At 30.3% G+C, this 22,133-nt stretch overlaps 1 protein-coding gene and 2 pseudogenes across 2 annotated transcripts; 2 read left to right on the forward strand and 1 right to left on the reverse strand.

Moving 5' to 3' along the window:
* The first annotated feature begins 5,757 nt into the window (after positions 1-5,757).
* LOC143634995 (protein FAR1-RELATED SEQUENCE 5-like) lies at positions 5,758-7,122 on the forward strand (annotated as a pseudogene). The gene is made up of 2 exons (XR_013153974.1): positions 5,758-6,567; positions 6,654-7,122. The product of XR_013153974.1 is annotated as a protein FAR1-RELATED SEQUENCE 5-like (transcript).
* Positions 7,123-9,135: 2,013 nt separating this feature from the next.
* On the forward strand, positions 9,136-9,777 carry LOC143634979 (uncharacterized). The gene has a single exon (XM_077102913.1). It carries the CDS (start codon positions 9,136-9,138, stop codon positions 9,775-9,777), a length of 642 nt encoding a protein of 213 aa, XP_076959028.1.
* A 5,233-nt stretch (positions 9,778-15,010) lies between these two features.
* LOC143634980 (glutathione S-transferase U5 pseudogene) lies at positions 15,011-21,893 on the reverse strand (annotated as a pseudogene).
* Between the last annotated feature and the right edge of the window lie 240 nt (positions 21,894-22,133).

Here is a 22,133-nt window from a genome sequence, read left to right on the forward strand (position 1 = left end):
ATCGTTCAATACTAAATCTAAGGTTTGTTTTAAACGAGACATATTCAGCCGTAAGTTCGTTTCTAACATCAAGTTTGCTACTTTAATACTCGTTTATACCCGATCTTTGCTAGGTTCGAGTTTCACGGATAACCGTTCATAAAAATGTAAACTTTAAGGATAAAGGACCTACCTTTACGTGTTTTTAAGGTTACGGTTAGCTTGGTGATGAACTAAAATCTTGTATCTTGCTTGCACGCTCAAGATCTATTAAGTTATAGGCTCGGTTTGGTCTCGGATTGCTCCTTAGCTCGCGGCCGTATATGGTGTAGGAAGTATGTGTGTTTTTGAGTGTGTAGAGATTATGATGGATAAGATGGATGGAATGGAAAGGATTAGGGTTTAAGGGAGTATTTATACTCCCTTAAGCCCATGGACCTAAGGCCCATATTTCCTTTTGGTCCATGACAAATCCTATCTAATTATCCTACTTAGTCTTCTTATTTTGCTATTATTATTATCGTTCCACTAACTCGTTTATTTCACCCGACAAAATAATATATTAAATATTACTTTAGAAATTTTGGGATGTTACACTTCTTGTGTATGTGGATTGTTAATTGTGTATGTGGGTTTAGGTAAAGTGTAGACTGTTTTATGTGTAGGCTTGTTGCCTATGCTTGTGGTCTGTGTAGACTATTACAGTGCTTGTGTTGATTAACTTCTTGTGTATGTGGGTTGTAATGTAGATTACAGTTGGCTTTTAGTTGTTTGTGGTTGAATAATTTGTTGGTTGTATATGATGCTCTGTGTAAGTGAATGATGCTATGTGTAGGTGTTATATGCATGAATTGTATATTCTTAATAGTTATTATATGTGAAGGAAAATATGATCTTCTGTTGTGTACTCTAAACATATGAATCGCTAAATTCTTCTTTGGTTCACGTCATTATTATCTATGTAGAGAACATTACGAATTGTCATATATGTATGTGTAGGATATAAGAAGAAGTCATCTATAGTTAAAGATTTATGTGGGTGTGATAATCTGGATACTATCTCAGTCACTACACCAAAAAGGAATACTTATGTGTATAATTCAAGATTTGTGTGGGTGCGATGATCTGGATACCATCTCCGACACTGCACAAAAAGGAATACTAAATGCAGGATCTGCTACTTGTTGCGTGATCAGACCCCAGGCAAAAAACTTCAAATATAATCAAGAAACCAAAAGGCTTGTCACACATGGTTTAAGTATCTTAACGATCACGATTCTTGCACCTGCAATAAAAAGAAGAGACAAGAAGATGACGAAGATAACGAATTAACCGTCGATTATTTAAATTGTTTATCTTATTTAAGATATGTTATTGTATTTTGGTCTAGTGTTTTAAGTGTTATATTTTATTTAAAGTATGTGGTGGCAGTGATTGGCATATTGTTATTTTTATCCTACCATATTATATTATGCAATGTAAAATAGGCTTCAATATGTTTCGTCTTCTGTTTTTTGGTATTCATCATTTTCTTATTTAAAATATGTTACATACATCAAGTGAAGTGATTAAAGAAAATATTCAACAATCTCACTCATACATACCTACATAGTTATTGGTTGTCTTTGTAGCAGATATTCAGCGATGGTGACATGGTGTTGCTAGAAATCTGGGATTGTGAAGAAGGGTCAATGTTTTTGTGTTTGAATTGTTAATGTTGGAATACAAAGATAATATTTAAAAATGAAATATAAAATATTTGAAACCCCTACAATTAAAAGTTACCAAATATAAGATGAGAACATATTACCAATATACCCTAATGTATAATTTAAAGGAAAAATAAAAAGAAAAGATATGATTGGTTGTAATGACATCTCGCGCTTCTCGCACTAAAAATACTCCTGAAATTATCAAATACCTATATATAGGGGATGGTTCAAGAGAGAAGTGAGTTTATTGCAAGAAATGCAAAAAATCAATCTGAACCATTGATAATGTGTAATCAATGGTTGAAATAAAAAATGGCATGTTTGTAATTATCATGACATTAAAATAAGTTTTTTTAATAAAAAAGGGAAGAAATGTCATCTAATTATTAATACATTTAAATCAAAATTAATGCTTTTCATCAACTTCCCCTAAATAATAAATTCTAATTATCAAATTTACCTAAATTAATGGTTATCTAGAATTTCTTTTATATTAACTCTTATAGCTTTTATGTATCAAAATGTGTGTACGTTTTTTTTTAATTTCAATGTGTGTATGTTTTTGTATGATGTAGGTTTTGAAAATATGTTTTGTCATAGTATATTATTTGTGTAGGATACTATTAACTTACTGTGTAGGGTATTATTATACAACGGTGTAGGTTTGGTGCCATATGTGTAGGCTATTTTGTGGTAACAAAAATATGTTTTGTGGTAGTATATTGTTTGTGTAGGGTATTATTAAAATAATGTGTAGGGTATACTTGTGTATGTCTGGTGCCATATGTGTAGGCTATTTTGTGAATGAATAACAATCTAAGTTCATTTGTATATATAAGTTATTTTGTTTAAGGTTTATGTTTTTTTTTTTTCGAATGAAAACCTATATAAAAAAACTATTATGTAAGATTGTTTTCAGCTGTGTAGGTTATTTTGTGTAGAGTTTCATCAACTTTGTGTAGGTTATTTAAGTAACATTCATGAACTTTAGATAAAATTAAAATTTTTTCTTCTGTTGATTTTTTTGTTTTGATGTTATGGATATGGTTGACTAAAAAATTTAATCTATACAATTTGGTACAATAAAAAACGATTATCTAGGTTGATAACTTTTCAATAAATAATATTATGTTACTTACCTAAATTAAAATTCAAAAAGTTTACTAACCTACCCTTGTGATTTAAGAAAATAGGAAATGAAAAGAAAAAATATGATTGGTTAAAAGCATTTCTCGTATTTCTTGCAATAAAACCATTTATCTCTTGAACTTAATCCTATATATATATATATAGGGTAGGGTTAATGTAAAAAACAATAATTTTGTAAGAAGCATAGGAATAGATCTCCCTTGGATCTAGGATCTAGTGGTTGAGATTAGTAGTTTCTAAAAACCTATAGTTTCTTATTTACATAGTATAGTTTCCTATTTATGTGGTTTGCTTTATTTTAAAGCATTCACACAATTCTTTCAAAAAAAGAGCAAATAAGGATTATTTATTTAATTGAATGATGTATTAGTAATCAGATATAGAGGTTTTTAAAAGATAAACAAATCTTATGAATGAATGTCTACTTTAGTTAATTATATAGATGAAAATAAGAATTATAATGTTAATGCTCTTAGACCAAACGTTAAAACTTGACTTAAAGTTGTTTCTAACACTACGCACGTACATTGGTACATATCACCTTAGTCATCCATACAAGTAAGAAACTCAGAACCTATACAGTCGATATCGTGGATTTATCACCAATATATCAGTATTCGGTCACTTGGCAAAATACCGGACAAAATATCAGTACTGATAATATCGTGATATTGACCGATATTTGACTGATATATCACCGATATTATTGATATCAATGTTAAGTCTTAATTATCAACTTTTAGTGTTTAATGTTAGTGTTTTAAGTTTTAATCAATTTCTACTTGCTACGATTGTTGGTGTTTTCAAAGTTGCAAAAAGTTACTTTGTTAATAGTAGGAGAGTATACTAAATTACTAGTGTTCAATTTCTATAAATATGAATTTTAGATGATATGAAAAATTACTAATATTCCACTGATATCTCACCACAATATCCGATATTTCAGATATCGGTTCTATATTTGATTTTTTTAGCATTAACTGCTTAGCTCAGAACTAAGGGAAAAATCACATATAGGCATGTAGAGAATATAATTTATTAAAATATATTCACTAACTTTTATATTTTTAAAGACAAAGCCGGCCTAAGTATATAACAAACCAAAGCAAGGGTTTTGGCCCAAATATTTGAGGCCCTAATTTTTAAAAAAATTATATATATATATATATATATATATATATATATAAGAACTCTAAAAAAGTTAAGAACTCTTAGGAACTCTAAACAACAAAATATTTTTTTAATTTTTTTTACATCTTAACATTTTTTAAGATTAGTTTTATTATAATTTATATAAAATTTTTTGATTACATATATTAATCACAAGTTTACATATGTGTAAAATTTATGTACTAACAATTTACATAGGTGTAAAACAAAACATAGATATGTATAAAAACTAATTTTCAAAATTGTAATCGTACATATAGATAAAAAAATGATAAAACTACATTCAAATAACATTAACATACAAAATTTTTTATAAAAAAACGTTATTTTTCAAGGGTTCCTTCAAGTTCTTAAATAATTTAATAGTTATGTAATGATACTCATCCTATATATATATATTTATAGGGATGGTTATTTTGAAAATATTAATGAGTTGTAAAAACTTTAAGAACTTAATATGGACCACACATTTAATTAAATGTGTATGGAATATGTGGCTGAGAATAAATCTGATTAAAAAATAAATCAGGAGAGAGAATAAGTATTTTTGATGATTACACAAGTTTAAATGTTAGTTACACATGTGTAATAAGTCGATTCGGTGTGTAAAAAAATACCGTAATTTTTTTACGTTACTTACATTTACGTATTACATGTGTGTAAAAAAACTTCGAAAAAAAAATTGTTACGTTGAGTTCTTTCGAGTTCTTAAAACTCAAAGTGGTTCTCAAAAGAAATCAATCCTATATATATATATATATATATATATATATAGAAAAGGGTTAAAATAAAAATACATAGTTTTGTAGGAAGAGTAGGAATGACACAAAATTTAAAGTTAAGAAACTATGTAACATAAATCCTTAATCTTAGGAAACTATTTGGTAGTTTAAAAACTACCAATCTCAACCATTAGATCATAGATCCAATGGCTTAGATTGGTTCTTACTCTTCCTAGAAAACTATTTCTTTTTGTTATAACTCACCCCTATATATATATATATATATATATATATATATATATATATATATATATATATATATATATATATATATATATATATATAGGGAATGGATCAAATACAAATTAAAAACCCGCACTAAACGTACGAATCAAAGAATTAGGCGGTGGCAATTTCGTAATTAATCAAACAAACTATTTCTTCAGTGCTGATCAATTCAATTCAATCCAATTCAAAAACAGATTACAATTCCATTACGGAGTAGCTGCCTAGGGTTAATGTTAGCAATATGACTACATCAAGTGTTCTTAATCTCTCAAATCTTATCGTGGATTTGATTAATCGACTTCTTCAATGGCTGAAGACATGGACACTGAAATTGAAGGTGTGTAGTTCTTCATTCGGTTTCAAGTAGTTTCGATTATTCATGTAATTAGTGTATTGATTATCGAGCTATTTAATTCATTGAATTATTCAGTTAATTTATCAATTAGTTCACAAGTAGAGTAATTATTAGATAAGTAGAGTAATTATTCAGTTAATTCATTGAATTAATCGGCAATTAGTGTATTCGACTATAAATTATGTCCAAGTTTTTACTATATATAACTAGAGTAATTATGTTCACAAGTAGAGTAATTATTCTATCATAAGTAGAATAGTTATTTGCATAAGTAGTGTAACTTTTTAATCCTAAATAGAGTAATTATTTAATCATACGTAGTTTAATTATACGTTTGATCTTATTGTAGATACTTTAACTTTGTGGAGTAATTATACGTTTGTCTGATCTTAATGTAGATAACATAACAGAAGATATAACGGTTGGAATAAAGTTCCAACCTGCTGTATCTTCTTCATTAAAACCAGTTGAAGGCATGATTTTTCCATCTTTGGATGCTTCATATCAGTTTTATGTAGAATATGCTAATAAAGGCGGTTTTTCAGTATGTAAAGGTTCTCAAACCGAAAAGAATGGTTTTATACAGTATAAGTATTTTATATGTTCAAAAGAGGGATCTAAGCCATAAAAGAAATTTGATTCTCTTGAAGAATTTCATCAAGGAAAAAACAAAAGATGTATAGGAATAGGCCTTCTATCCGAACTGGTTGTCTAGCACAGATTGCATTATGTACTACTGATGGTGGCAAATCATATAAGATAAACAAGTTTATTGAAGAACATAATCACACTTTAATTCCCAAGAAGATATGCACTTTCTCCCTTCATTACGAAATTTGACAGTTATGCAACAAAAGAGGTTATATTCTTTATCCACACTAAATCTAGGTCCTGTTAAATCATTTAATATTTTGAGGACAGAATATGGTGGTTTTGATGATGTTGGTGTAACTGCTGCGGACTGCAAGAATTTTAAAAGAAATATGAATTGCTATATTGGAGAATTTGATGCCGAAATGATTGTTCAACGGTTATTAAACAAGAAAGAGTATCTTCATGATTTTTCTTTTGACTATACTGTGGATGAGAGTGACTGTCTAACTGGATTATTCTGGGCAGACGAACTTTGTAAAAAGAATTATTTGACTTTTAGTGATGTAATATCCTTCGATGCAACATTCAATACCAATAAGTAAGGTTTTCTTCATTTTTATTTATTTATTTTTTAATAGTCAAACATTTTACATTTCCTTTTATTTTGATTCTTTTTGTCCACAGATACAAGATGGTTTTCGTTCCATTCACCGGAATTGATAATCATTTTCGCAATGTTAATCTTGGAGCTGGTCTTATTGCAAAGGAGACAATTGAATTCTATACGTGGTTACTAACATGTTTTTTGAAAGCATTTGGGCGTCAACCAAAGGTTGTTGTTACCGATCAAGATCCCGCCATGAAGCAAGCTATTGAATCCGTTTTTACTGAGAGCAGGCACAGATTATGCATGTGGCATATAATGAAGAAAGTAGCTGATAAGGTTAGTATTATTGCTAAATTTCTGAATAGAGTAATTATTTTTCTAAGCAGAGTAATTATTTTTTTTGTTTTTAGTTTGTGAGATTGCTCATAACTTTATACTGTGATTAAAAACTCAACTTGAGTAATTATTTCGTGTAATTAGAATAATTGTAGGTTGTAGAGTTTAGATTTAGTGTAAAGATTTTGAAATAAAACTACAATGTTTTAAGAAGAGTAATTATCTTTTTAAGCATTTTTTTAGTTTCATATTACAAACTATATTCAATCATGATCTTAAATCTTTCTTTTGTTTTCAGGTTGGGCGTCAACCAAAGGTTGTTGTTACCGATCAAGATCCCGCCATGAAGCAAGCTATTGAATCCGTTTTTACTGAGAGCAGGCACAGATTATGCATGTGGCATATAATGAAGAAAGTAGCTGATAAGGTTAGTATTATTGCTAAATTTCTGAATAGAGTAATTATTTTTCTAAGCAGAGTAATTATTTTTTTTGTTTTTAGTTTGTGAGATTGCTCATAACTTTATACTGTGATTAAAAACTCAACTTGAGTAATTATTTCGTGTAATTAGAATAATTGTAGGTTGTAGAGTTTAGATTTAGTGTAAAGATTTTGAAATAAAACTACAATGTTTTAAGAAGAGTAATTATCTTTTTAAGCATTTTTTTAGTTTCATATTACAAACTATATTCAATCATGATCTTAAATCTTTCTTTTGTTTTCAGGTTGGGCGTCAACCAAAGGTTGTTGTTACCGATCAAGATCCCGCCATGAAGCAAGCTATTGAATCCGTTTTTACTGAGAGCAGGCACAGATTATGCATGTGGCATATAATGAAGAAAGTAGCTGATAAGGTTAGTATTATTGCTAAATTTCTGAATAGAGTAATTATTTTTCTAAGCAGAGTAATTATTTTTTTTGTTTTTAGTTTGTGAGATTGCCCATAACTTTATACTGTGATTAAAAACTCAACTTGAGTAATTATTTCGGGTAATTAGAATAATTGTAGGTTGTAGAGTTTAGATTTAGTGTAAAGATTTTGAAATAAAACTACAATGTTTTAAGAAGAGTAATTATCTTTTTAAGCATTTTTTTAGTTTCATATTACAAACTATATTCTATTATTTTTTTTGTTTTTTGTTTGTGAGATTGCTCATAACTTTATACTGTGATTAAAAACTCAACTTGAGTAATTATTTCGTGTAATTAGAATAATTGTAGGTTGTAGAGTTTAGATTTAGTGTAAAGATTTTGAAATAAAACTACAATGTTTTAAGAAGAGTAATTATCTTTTTAAGCATTTTTTTAGTTTCATATTACAAACTATATTCTATCATGATCTTAAATCTTTCTTTTGTTTTCAGGTTGGGCCCACATTATGTAACAATGAGGACTTTAAGCGTCGTATTTGATACATAGTTTGGACAGATTCCATTGAACCTAATGAGTTTGAGATGACATGGCATGAAATAGTGAATGAATTTAGTCTTGTTGATAATTCTTGGATATCTACTATGTTCGGTTTAAGATCAATGTGGATTCCAGCATATTACCGCGATGAGCCTTTATCGGGTCTTATGCGTACTACATCAAGGTCTGAGAGTGAAAACCAATTCTTTGGTCTTGTTTCGAATTCACAACTAACTCCTGTCGAGTTTTTTTAGTCATTTTGATATGGCGCTTGAAACTCAAAGATATGCTCATCGAAAAAATGATCATGACACTATGAATACGAAACCTGGTGAATGTACTGAATCAGAACTTGAGGCTGATGCTCTTAAGAGATACACCCAGACAATTTTTTGGGATGTTCAAGAAGAAATGTATTGTAGTATTAATAGATGTCATCCCGTTGACATTATGGAAGATGGACCGAATTCAAAAATCTATGTTAAAGATAGAGAAGCTTTTGGAAAAGGTTTCCTTCAGGTACTTTGTTAGTGTATTTTTTATGAATAATATTTTGTTGTCTTTGTTGTAGAGTAATTATATTTTATAAGTAGAGAAATTATGATGTTAATTGTGATAGATAAGATTATTTTTGTTTTTTTAGTTGTAGAGTAATTATGAGTATAATTAGAGTAATTATGATGTTCATTACGATATATCAGAAATTTTTTTTGGTAGTGTACATACTCTTGAAATAAAACCATAATTTTGTAAGTAGAGTAATTATTTCTAAAATTAGAGTAATTATGTTATTGAAGCTTTTTTTTTAACTAAATGTTTATTATTTCACATGTATCCGTCATTGTTGCTGATAATGATTTTTCTGCTTCATGTAGCTGCAAAAGATTTGAGCAATATGGTTTGTTGTGTTGGCATGTTTTTGTTGCGTTTAGCGTTTTTGAGATTGATGAGATTCCAAAGAAGTATATTTTGAGGCGTTGGATGAGGGATGCAGTTTCAAATAAAAGCAAGTGTTCGATTTTTGGTAAAGATGTTGCTAATGGAAACATTGATAAGGCTAATGAGATTGTCCGTGATATAATGTTTGCAACTGAAAATATATGTAATATGTTATTCACGGACATAGAAACATTAAGCAAAGTTAGAGATCAAATTAATGGCATGAGGGAAAAGGCAGAAGAGGGTTCTCAAGCTAAACCGATTTTGAAGAAAAATGATATGTTGGCTTCTCTTCTTGGATATGATCAACCGTCAACGTCTACTATTCGAGTTCCAACTGGTATTAGAAATAAAGGGCGCGGTTCTCACAAAAGATTTAAGTCATTAAAAGAAATAGCAGCCAATCGTGCTGGGAAACGGTCAAGAGTTTGCTCGGTGTGCGGTGAGGGAGGTCATGATATTCGAACATGCAAGAAAATGCCTGTTTATCCTCCTAAACATCCGCATGGACCATAGTTTTATATTGGATATATACTATATTCTTCTTTAGATTTTATAAAGTGTAATAAAATGTATGACGAATACTTGAAAGAATGAAAAAAAATACTGCAATTATAGGTTTTTTTTTCTAACACGGTAATTGTTTGCAATATAACTTTCTTTTATTAACTAGTGTAATTGTTGTGATGACTAGTGGAATAAACATTTTAACCTGTACTATTATTGTTATAACATAATTTGATATTTGGACAAACAATTTTATAAGTCAACAATCACATGCAATCACATAACTAGAGTAATAAAAGCAAACAACTAGAGTAATTTTACATGCTTCAAATTCTAGTATAATAAAAGAGTAATAAAAGCATACCGCTAAAGTAATTTTACCTGCCTCAAAATTCTAGTGTAATAAAAGCATTACATGCTTCAAGACAATGTCATCACATCTAAATTCAACCTGCCATGTCTAAATTTTTCCAGATAGAAAAACAAAACAAAACACAAAAAAAAAAAAAAACAGTCTTCTTAAAATTCATTCAAACTTTCCTTGTCCAGTATCTTTTCCAAGCAATTCTCATTCAATTTCTCACGTTCCGTTGGATCAACGCCTTCAAATTTTAATGCTTTACTCACGAGTTCGTCCTTTGCTTTGTTTATGTCGGATAAGAGCATCTTTGACAAAAACTTATGCCTCAATTCATTGATTTGCTTTTGTTGAGCTTTTTCATCATTTGAGAACCCACAAACCCATGCATCTTCACCTTTATATGTCTCCATATGCCGCATTAAATAAACACCACCGTCGATCTTGTTTATTTCAGTCCTCCACGGCATCTCCTTTCTTTTGATTTCTGCAACTCTTAACTTGGTATGAAGTTTGTTTCTCTTAGATTGTAAGTAGTTGCAGAATGTATTTCTCTACAATATTTTCAAAATATATTAGACTTTAGCTTTGGTAATCAATATAATTTAAAATATATGTAATAAGTATTACCATGATGTTTGGTATATCCTTGAAGTTTTCACCCGTTTTACTGTAATCAATCAGTTCAATTTTTCCTACGATCATGTGGAAAACCAATACATAATAGTGATCAGATATCACCATTGGTATAAAAAGCATGTCCATTCCATTTAAGCTTGCCACTTTATTTTTTCGAATAACTTCATCCATATTGCTTTTAAAGAACTTCAGTCTACTTTCATCATTAATCTGCTCATCATAATGATCGGCAGGCTGCAATTTTAAATAGAGTAATTGTTGATATAAATAGAGTAATTATTGATATAAATACAATAATTATTTTTGCACTTCAAATTGTTTCAATTGTAGTAGTAGTTTGATCACATACCAACATTGATGTTGTGAAAAAAATCCTTTTTACTGAGAATCTGCCTCGTTTACTTTCTTCACTGTTGAGTAATTCTATCCAGACATCTATAAGGTTTGTAGCAACTTTAACACCTCCATGTAAGCTCTCAAACATCACTTTCATTCCAACTGATAAATACTCAGACTTATAGACCAATGCACTGTGTTTTTAAAATATTAGATAGATGAACAAAACAAAAGGCCAAAATTAATTAATTTGTAGAGAGTACTTACTTTTCTTCTATAGGAGCAAATATATAGTTTGATATAAGTATTTCATCTTCTGAGAGCTTTGGCCCCAATTCAACATGGCGTTTAACATACGGCGATTTAAATGCTGAGGTTAGTTTCGGTATTCTTTTCTGAATTGATTTTCCCTCTGGAGTCGTCTCTGATTCAGTGTTTGTTGTTTGAAGAAATGGCATATTTGTTAACATCGACTCTATATTAGCTTCCAATTTTTTGTCACCTAATAACATAATTCAGTTGTAGAGTAATTAGTTTATAGAGTAGAGTAATAATCAGTTGTATCGTGATACATACAAGGGGATTTTTTGGCTACTAGATTCCATGGATCCTTTTCAGCAGCCCATTTAATAAACCCGGAATTTTTATCCCCTGGATTTTAAAGTCACAGATTAATTACATAATATAAAAGTAGAGTAATAATTTTATACCTGTCTTTGCACAACCATCAACACTTTTCCTTTCCTTGCTAGCACCATCTTGAACATTCCTACCTTCGACTTTATTAATTACATATATTTTAGTTTGATATATTAATTACATATATTTTAGTTTGATAAAAGTTATTGATATTAAACCAGAGTAATTATCTTAACATACCTGTTTTTCCGCATGCATTTTCATTACTCCCACCATCTTCACCGTTTGCTCCCGCATTCCCGGCATCTTTTTTTTTTATTAAGCTTTAGATTACGCCTCCGATATTGTTTAAATTTACCACCATCTTTAACAGTTCCCACCTCCTCGGGAGGATCTTGAACATTTGTACCTTCGACTAGAGATGTACAAAAAAACTGATTATGTAATTGAAACCGAAAAAAAACCGGAACCGGTTATTGTGGAAAATCGGTTTTTTGTAAACGATTCGGTCAGAAACCGGTTTTATAGGTTTTGAGTTTATATGACTGGTTCGGTTATATAACCGGTTTTTTCCTAAACCGGTTTGTTCCCATCTTTTATATTTTGTTCATCGAGTAGGAGTCCACTTGTATATTAACGAGCTAAATTGGGTAGTTTTTGAGATATGTTTAAAAAAACTACATTTTCTTAAAAAAAACAGCATAAAAGTTTTTAAAAAAACAGCAGCAGCTTAACAACAAGTAACAAACTGGTTTTTAGACCGGTTATTTAAACCGGTTTCTCAGACCGGTTTTTTAAAACCAGTTACAAACCGGTTAGACATTATCAAAATCGTGTATTTTTTATTTTGTAGAGTAATTATTTCGTAGAGTAATTATGCGAATCAAAATATATTAGTTGTTTCATACCTTCCAATGCTCCACCATGCTCAACATTCAAAGCAACAATATTGATGTTCCCGCCTACATCTCCGCTGCCATCATTAACAGTTCCCGCCTCCTCGGGAGGATCTTGAACATTTGTACCTTCGACATTATCAAAATCGTGTATTTTTTATTTTGTAGAGTAATGATTTTAATCAAAACACATAGTAGCAACAGTATCAATGTTTTCATACCTTCCAATGCTTCACCATGCTCAGCATTCATAGTAACAGTATCAATGTTTCCGCCACCATCTTTAACAGTTCTAGCCTCCTTGGAAGGATCTTGAACATTTGTTCCTTCTACATTATCAAAATTATATGTTTAATTTTGTAGAGTAATTATGCGAATCAACACATATTAGTTGTTTTCATACCTTCCACTGCTCTACCATCATCATTCAAACTAATCACATTCATATCATCTTCAACATTCTCAGTTTCAAAAACTTCTTTCCAAACAATTTCGTTCTTCCAGTTGTTGCTCATTTCTTTGATCTCATTGTTCCCTTTAAATAGTTAGATTCTCCTTGTTTGACCATTTCATTTATATCACCAACTATCTTCTTGAATTCTCCAAGATTTTTGTTCAGTTTCTTTATCCATGTCTACAAAATTAAATGCAATTATAAATATATTTTTTCACTCATAATTATAAAATTAGTTAGTGTAACTATTACCTTTTCTTCTTTTGTACAACTTTGATTGCACCGCTTTCTGTAGTTTGAGCCCAAGTAGGCTGAGACACCTGTTAATTTTAATTCCATTGGTGTAGTAATCCAGCCATCGATATATTCTTGGGTGCTTGTTCCAAATTGATATCCCAGGTTTAAGGAGTGGCAATCATCATCAACAAAATTAACTTTTTGTTTACTAAGTGAAACAACACTCATTAACATGTTAAATGATAGTGTAGTTATGTACAAATAATGTACCTTCATTTTCATTATAATTTCCATCTTCAATCTCATTTTCCACTTCATTCTCATGTTCCACTTCATTCTCATTTTCCACTTCAATCTCGTTTTCCACCATTCTCGTTTTCCACTTCATTTCCGTCTTTTCCTTCATGTTGAAAAAGTGTTTCTTCTATTGCATTCACAGTTGTTGTTGTGATATACTTTATTGCAGGTGTCTGAACTTTAATCCCCTGCCCTTTTTGATACTCATGTGCAAACAATAACTGTCATACATAAATAAACATTTTTAATGAAAAGAAAGTTTTTATTAAAAATAAACATTATGTATATTAGTAGTTACTTCTAGTATAATACCATACCAGCAATAATGATATTGTCCCACAATATTGATCATTAACACCCTTCCATGCTCTTTTTGTTTTATTTAGAAATTCAATCATGTATTCACACCAATTCATATCGCATATATCTGAATCATTTTCAATCCACCTAATGATTCCTTGATTAACGGTTGAAGACTGGGTTATTAATCCCAACATAGTTGTAAATATGTCAAGAAAATTTGTATTGAAAAGACATCCACTTTCTGAAGTTTTTTCAACTACCTTCATCACTTTATAAACACTTATCCTAGTTTCTTCAAATTGGTTTTTGAATTCACCCGTTCTAAAATCAACACCTTTTCTTGGTTTGTTCTTTTCAAAAACTGTTAAACACCCCATCAGAATCCCCATGCAATCCTTTACAAGAGAAGGTGTTATTTTGATTATACGATTTCCTATATTGAGCTCATTTATGTCTTCATCATATAATTCACGAGTAGCCAATATGCTAAACGTGTAGGGGTAGCAACTATGTTGAAGGATAGTATGCTCTCAAATCCCATTTTTTTGACTGCTTCAATTTATTTTTTAGATAATGACTTTATTACATCAACAAACTTGCCCGGGTTACAACACAACTTAAGTCTCTTGTTTTCAAAATTTATAAATGTCTTCCTAGGGATTGGCTTTGGAATATTTCTCTTAGACCGTTTGTTAGGTGATTCAAAATCGTCACCTGGGTCAAGCTCAACCTGCTTCCGTTTCTTCCCCACATCCTCCTCTTTCTTTTGCTTCTGTTTCTTAATCACTACATCCTTCTCAACCTTCTTTTCTTTATCAACAACCTTTTTTGGCACTCTAATCTTTGCATCTGTAGCTTCTTCTCCATCATCACCTAAAACAATAGGTGACGATTCATCATTGGAAAACCTACAAGCCATTTTCACGGATATTCTTTCACTCCTCCTCCTTTTCATTATTTAATTAACACCAAAAACAGCCAATTAGAACACATGTTAATAATACTCTACTCAAGGATACTAAATACACTATATACACAACAACTACAAACAACTATGAAAATTACTCTATTCATGAAAAATAATTACACTACAGCCTAACACCATATTCCAAAAGCCTTAAACAGACAAGTTGCACACCAAAAACAACCAATTAGAACACATGTTAATAATTACTCAACTCATGGATACTAAATACACTATATACGCAATAACTACAAACAACTATGAAAATTACTCTATTCATGAAAAATAATTACACTACAGCCTAAGACCAAAAAAACAACTAATTACTCTATATAATTACACTATAACCAGTTTTGTTATTACTACTATGAAAATTAATTACTCTATGTAATTATACTATAACTAATTACTATATGTAACTACTATGAAAATTACTCTATTCATAAACAGATAAGTTGCACAAAAAAAACAACTAATTACTCTATGTAATTACACTATAACCGGTTTTGATGGTTACAGTATGATAATTACACTACTTGAAAAAGTTATTAAAGAAACAGATAGAGTAATTACCTGGTGGTCTATCATGGAATTTTTTGCTTCTTCGTTCACTATAACCAGATGCTTTAGCATCTGATTCTGTTTGAATGTGCAGAAAATGCATTAACTCATTAGAAATATATTAATAATTACTCTACTTATACATACTAATTACACTATATACGAAACAACTACTTTAGCTTTGATAATTACTCTAGCTGTGAAAATAATTACACTACAACCTTAGAACAAATTACAAACACTATAAACATACAAATTAACATTGCAAACAACTACTTAGAAACATGTTGATAATTACTCTACTTATACAAACTAATTACACTATGTACGAAACAACTATTATAACTTGGATAATTACTCTAGTTGTGAAAATAACTACACTACAACCTTAGAACAGATTACAAAATCTATAAACAGGGAAATTAACATTACAAACAACTGATTATAAACATATGAATAATTACTTGTCACACCATCAAAATCCACTAACGGAGTTTTACCGTCAGAGGGTGTGAACTAACAGGATCGGAATCATTAGTTATAATCAAACACCAAAAATAAAGTTTTCAAACAACCAAGACATCAAATCTTAAGTAAAAATGCGGAAGCGTAAATCGTAAACCAAAACAGTTGCGCCATACAGGACGACTTAAAAACACAAGTTGTCAAGACAGAAATTAAAAGCAGTTTTTAAAACAATGATGTTTAGCGAATGCATGTCCTAAACCGCGCGCCCGCCTCGGCTACCTGAGAATAACATACTAAAAGTGTTAACACAGGGTTGGTGAGTTCACAAATTTATATAAATAAAGCGTTTGCGTTTGCGTTTACGTTTTGCGTTTGCGTTTGCGTTACCAGATAGTGTTAAGTCAATTTTTATATCAATAGGTAGCTAACCTATCAACAAGTATTACTAAGTGTTCGACACCGAAGCTGACTGTTTATCAATTGCCTTGCCACCATGTCAACCACGACCATGGTAATGTGTTAGCCAAAATTACACCCACTCGACCTACAGTCGAGTTTAGAGTTGGATGGGGTTTGTCAAACCCAGTAGTGCTACTCAACAGTGACTCGCTATTATACAAATATTAACCAGTTCGATGTTATGAAGGACTTTGGTTGGTTTGTTTTCCACTTAGCCTTACAAGTGATATATAAAAACTAAACAAAATCTACAGTGTTGGAGTATGTTACTTCCCCCAAATAAAAGCGTTTAAAAAGAGTAAAAAATGGGACGTGAAACTCACTGTTTGCGAAGATAACCAAAAAGATCCGAGAAAAAGGTGTGCGTCACAGAAAGTCCTCACTAGTGTTCTAAAAACAAAAACGAGATTTTCTAAGTATTTAAACTACGAGTGAGTCCCTAGACTCGACACATACAACTTATGCATGAGATGCGTTTCGTGTTTCGTTTGTGAAATAAGTGCGACTCGACAAACACGTTGGTGATACGTTACATGTGTGAACAACTACTTACCTGTCAAGTATTAATATTGTACATTACTAGCAATCATCCCCCAAAAGGGAAATTTGGTCAAAACATAGCAAACATCGATCGGTTATGCACTTTTCATGACAATTTAAATAATACATCAGCTAAATTATCTATGCAGATTTTCACTCGACAAGATTACTCTTATTAATAAATTCTAACAAGTAAAATAAATCACCAAAAATCATCACAGAAGCACACGTGAGTTAGGTTTCTAAACCTATTTTTATTATATTTTTATCATATATGGTTTTATCACAAAGATCAAAACATCACAGCAAACACACAACAATCATTATCATGCGCAACAGAATGTTATTTGTTATTCCCGTTAAATGACAAATCTAATTAATACAAGACCAATTGGGTTAGGTTCCTAACTCAATGTATTTTCTTTCAGAAGTGGAACCAACCCATTTGGTCATGTAGTTTATGAGATATCTTAGTCACAAAATAGCTTTACAGCAGGTCTCCCAAATCAGCCTTGCACAACAGTTTTGTAAAATAATAAAAACAGACTTTTATACGTCCAAAAATTACAAACTCGGACTTTTCAGAAACTAGACTCGACCTAGTATATTATAGAATCAACAATCACTTCAAAACATGTAATTATCATCGAGTTACAGTCATCTAAACACGAATTTAATAATCTGTCCAGCATCAGTTTTCGTCAAAACTCAACATACAATTAACCTATAACTAACAATCATGCATGTAAACCCTAGTTCATCAACAAAAAACATATTTAGCACTTAGAGTTTATGATTGCAGGTTTAATCATGCAATTAAATCAATGAAATAGACTAGAGAGCATGTAATTTACCTAGCTAGCACCTTGATTTCTTCAAAGAAACTTGAAAAGAGATTGTATGTGTTTGTGTGTAGGTCACGGCTGCCAAGAGGAAGAGAGGGAGGGGGGGGGGGGGGAAACGATCGTATGTAGGGGGTAGGGGATTAGGGTTTGTTAATATCTGATTATAATTATTAATTTGTTACACTTAGCCCCCTTAACTTCTAGTAAATCAATTTCTAGTATAAACAATAGACTTTTCGCTTCTTGAATTAATGTTTTACATATAAATATCAAGTAAAACATAGACTTAGCACATAATTATCAAATAATTATTGTTTTGATATTTGTCGTTTGTTCACCAACGGTTTGAGTCAACTCGTGTGTGTTTCGGTGCAATTCCGAAAGACTACTTGTGTAGTGATTGTCATGCGTCATTTAAAACCCTAATTTAAATGTAATGAGATATGCGTTACAGTTCGTGTGATCTTAAGTTTGAATTAACGGAGTTCGGATTAACGGAGTTAACCTGAAATTGACGAGTGTCACATTACTCTACTTATTCACACTAATTACACTATGTACGAAACAAATACTATAACTTTGATAATTACTCTAATTGTCAAGATAATTACACTACAGTCTTAGAACATATTACAAAAGCATAAACAGACATATTATACACGTAAAAAGTTAATTACTCTATTTAATTACACTATAACCAGTAAACAAAGTAACAAAGAATTAAGTAGACTCGTTGGATTCAACTATGATAATTACATTACTTGACAAAATAATAAAAGCAATAAACAGACTAGTTATCTATTTTGGTTCGAAGCAAGGGTCTATCTTGATTCTTTTTGTTATTCGTTCACTATAAACTAGTGTTTCATCATTTTTATTTGTATGTATATGTTGAAATTACATTAAACATGAGAGATTTGAAATCAATTCTTCTCGATCCAAGCCCTAGGTATACGAGTATAACAAACAACACGCACACAAGTGATCTAAATAATGAAATTTACCTTCAATCGCCATTGTTAGCAGATGATGTAGCGTATGAATGGTGAAATTGATTGATGATTGTAGGTTTTGAGAGAATCGTTTGGGGGCTTGGTGAAATGGATTTTGGATGTAGACAGTGAATTGGGGGGTTTGTGTGAAAAAAGAGATTTCAACTTATTTACATAATTGCCACCGTGAAATTCTTTAATTCGCATGTTTAGTATGGATTTTGTATTTGTACAATAACGACCTATAATAAAAAGAAATAGTTTTCTAGGAAGAGTAAGAATAAATCTAAGCCATTGGATCTATGATCTAGTGGTTGAGATTGGTAGTTTTTAAAATACCAAATAGTTTCCTATGATTAAGGATTTATGCTACATAGTTTCCTAACTCTAAATTTTATGTCATTCCTACTCTTCCTACAAAACTATGTATTTTTATTTTAACCCTTATATATATATATATATATGTATATATATACTAGTTTGATCCTCCCGTGTTACGGGAGTTTATTTAAAGTTTTGTTTTTAATCGTTTTGCTATCTTATGATGATTTATTTTATTTTTTAACGTAGTTATGTTTTAATTTAATACATATATATTAGTTTGTTATTATATTTTTTAACGTGTGGGTTTATTAGTTGAGATGTTTAGGTTTTTTAGATTCTTAACGAACATGAGCATGTTGATTTTTTTAAATGTACAAACATGAACACAAATATTTGTCTAATGAAAGAAGGGGTGTTGATGTAGTTGACAATGGTGGGAAGTATCGGAAGTTAACCGACGATGGAGATGATATATCAACAACGGAGAACATGTATAAAACATATAAATTAAATTAGGGTTTGATGATAAAAGTGTTTGTCAATAAATTAGATCTTATAACCAATTTGAGGGCTATTAGAGTTTTGGTAAGACTCATAACCCGTGAAAATTATTCTTTGATGATTAAGGGGTTATTTTACAAATAAATGAGATGTTATAACCCGTTTAAGGGTTATTCGGGTTTGGTGAGACCCATAACCCGTGAAAAGTATTTATTGATTATGAAATAGTTTTATAAATTAATGAGATGTTATAACCCATTTAAAGACTAACCGGGTTTGGTGAGACCCATACCCGCTAATTCGGTTCAAATGCATGAGAAGCCTTCATTTATAAATCAAGCAATCTGGTGGCTCTAGAGAATGGAGAGAACAACCTAAGAGCGACACCTAGGATTTTATGGTAGGCAATTATATATATATATATATATATATATATATATATATATATATATATATATATATATATATATATATATAAGGGTTAAAATAAAAATACGTAGTTTTGGAAACTATTTAGCCTAAATCCTAGATCCTAGGAAACTATTTGGTAGTTTAAAAACTATCAATCTCAACCACTAGATCATATATCTAATGGTCTAGATTTATTCTTACTCTTTCTAGAAAACTATTTTTTTATTATAACTCACCCCTATATATATATATATATATATATATATATATATTTATATATATATATAGAAAATGGTTCAAATAAGAATAAGGAGTTTCCTAGGAATGGTAAGAACCAACGAAATTTTGACATTTGGCATTACAAATGATGGCGAAAGAACAATTTTAGGAAACTATGTCGGTTATAATGATGAAAGAGTAATTCTAGGAAACTATGTCGGTTATTAGTAATTTTAAATCTCAACCATTGATTAGCATGATCCAATGGCTATGATTTATTCTTAGTCTTCCTAGAAAACTACTTATTTTTAGGATAACCCTCCCATATATATATATATATAAACACATTTTACTTTAAACATCTATAAAACAGTAACTTTAGTGTAATGTTTTGTTACTCACGTTCTTACTATTTTCTTTAGAGAATAGTGTTCGATTCCCATGCCATTCAAAACTTTAATTTTTGGATTCAACCTCAAGAAGGGGAACATTAAAAACCCAAAATTCCTATAACAAATATGTTCATTTATAGTATTTTAAGTACAATTTTTTTTATTTCTCAAAATAAATAGTAGTTCAATAACCTTCTTTTAAGTATTTTTAGTACCGTCCATTTCTATTAAATTAAAGATTGGTAGTTATTAATTTGTAGTAAAATCTTGTTTCGAGTTTATAAGGTTAAAACTCGCCAATATTTGTTTTTCTTGTTTTTTACTCAAAATTAAGATGATATATTTGCATTATAATTTTAAATACTCATGCTATTCAAAAAAAAAAAAGGAAAAAAGAAAAAAAACTCTATGTTAAAATTTACCAATGCGTGTTTTCTTGACCGCAAGATGTTTGTCAATATCCTCTTATCAAGTTATATTAATGATGTGCCTCAACATAATATTTACATTATGGTCAGTTCTTTTTAAGAAACCATACATGTACTAACTTAGGTGATGATAAAATATAATATATAAAGATAAGTGAAACCATACTAGTTTAGAATTTAACGCGTTCATTTAAATTATTTTGAAGAAAAAATAATAAACATTTCCGAAAGTACGAAACCAAATTATTTTATAAATGCCCTAAATTTTTTACTCTTTTGGTGCCACTAAAATGGTTGGGCGTCCATGAGCCACATTTTCAGAGTTTGTATACCATCTGCTGTCATATAGCCGTTAGGCCGTCTATTTCATAGTTGCCCTGCCTATTTTACTAAATTTTGTGGTAAAAAACTCAACATGCTTTTATTATTTTGGTGATTTTCTCCGAAAGTAAAATTTTAAATTTCAAAAATTAAATATTGTATGTTTTTATTTTTATTTTGCATGAACCAAGTTCAATTGACATGGATTATAAAATACCTGGGTGTCAAAGATGTAAACCAAGTTCCGGCATTGAGCCCGATCCAAAGGGTTGGAAGGGAGGAAAGGGTGGACATCTGGTTTGATCTCATCAAGGTACTCTAGTATGACAATAGACTCGATAATGAGTTGTTCATTTGCATGAAAAAGGACAGGGACTCGTTGAAAAACCGGGTTTGAGGTAAGCAGAAGCTCACTTTTGTTGGACAGATCTTCATCAACGTACTCATACTGTATGGACTTGAGTTTAAGCACAAACTTAACCCGCGTCACGAATGCACTTCCAGGAGTCCCAAGAAGCTTCACTTCACACTTTTGTGCCATTAAAGGAAATTTGAAAAAGATAATGATGAATGCATTCTCAGAGAAAGAAGGCTGGTGTATTTATAGAGACCAATTATCTTACGTACCCTTTTATTGTTAAAAAAATTGTATGCAATGTTAGTTATTATCAATTGTAACTTTGAGATTGAATTCTATATTTATTTATTTATTTATTTTTTCTTATATCATTTTTGTATATATGTTGATATGTTATGTAAGTTAGAAGGATTCTGGGGTTAT

This window comes from Bidens hawaiensis, unplaced genomic scaffold (assembly GCF_021521415.1).
Source record: "Bidens hawaiensis isolate Kalapana, Puna unplaced genomic scaffold, B.hawaiensis_p1.1 tig00007372_1, whole genome shotgun sequence".
Lineage (NCBI taxonomy): Eukaryota > Viridiplantae > Streptophyta > Magnoliopsida > Asterales > Asteraceae > Bidens > Bidens hawaiensis.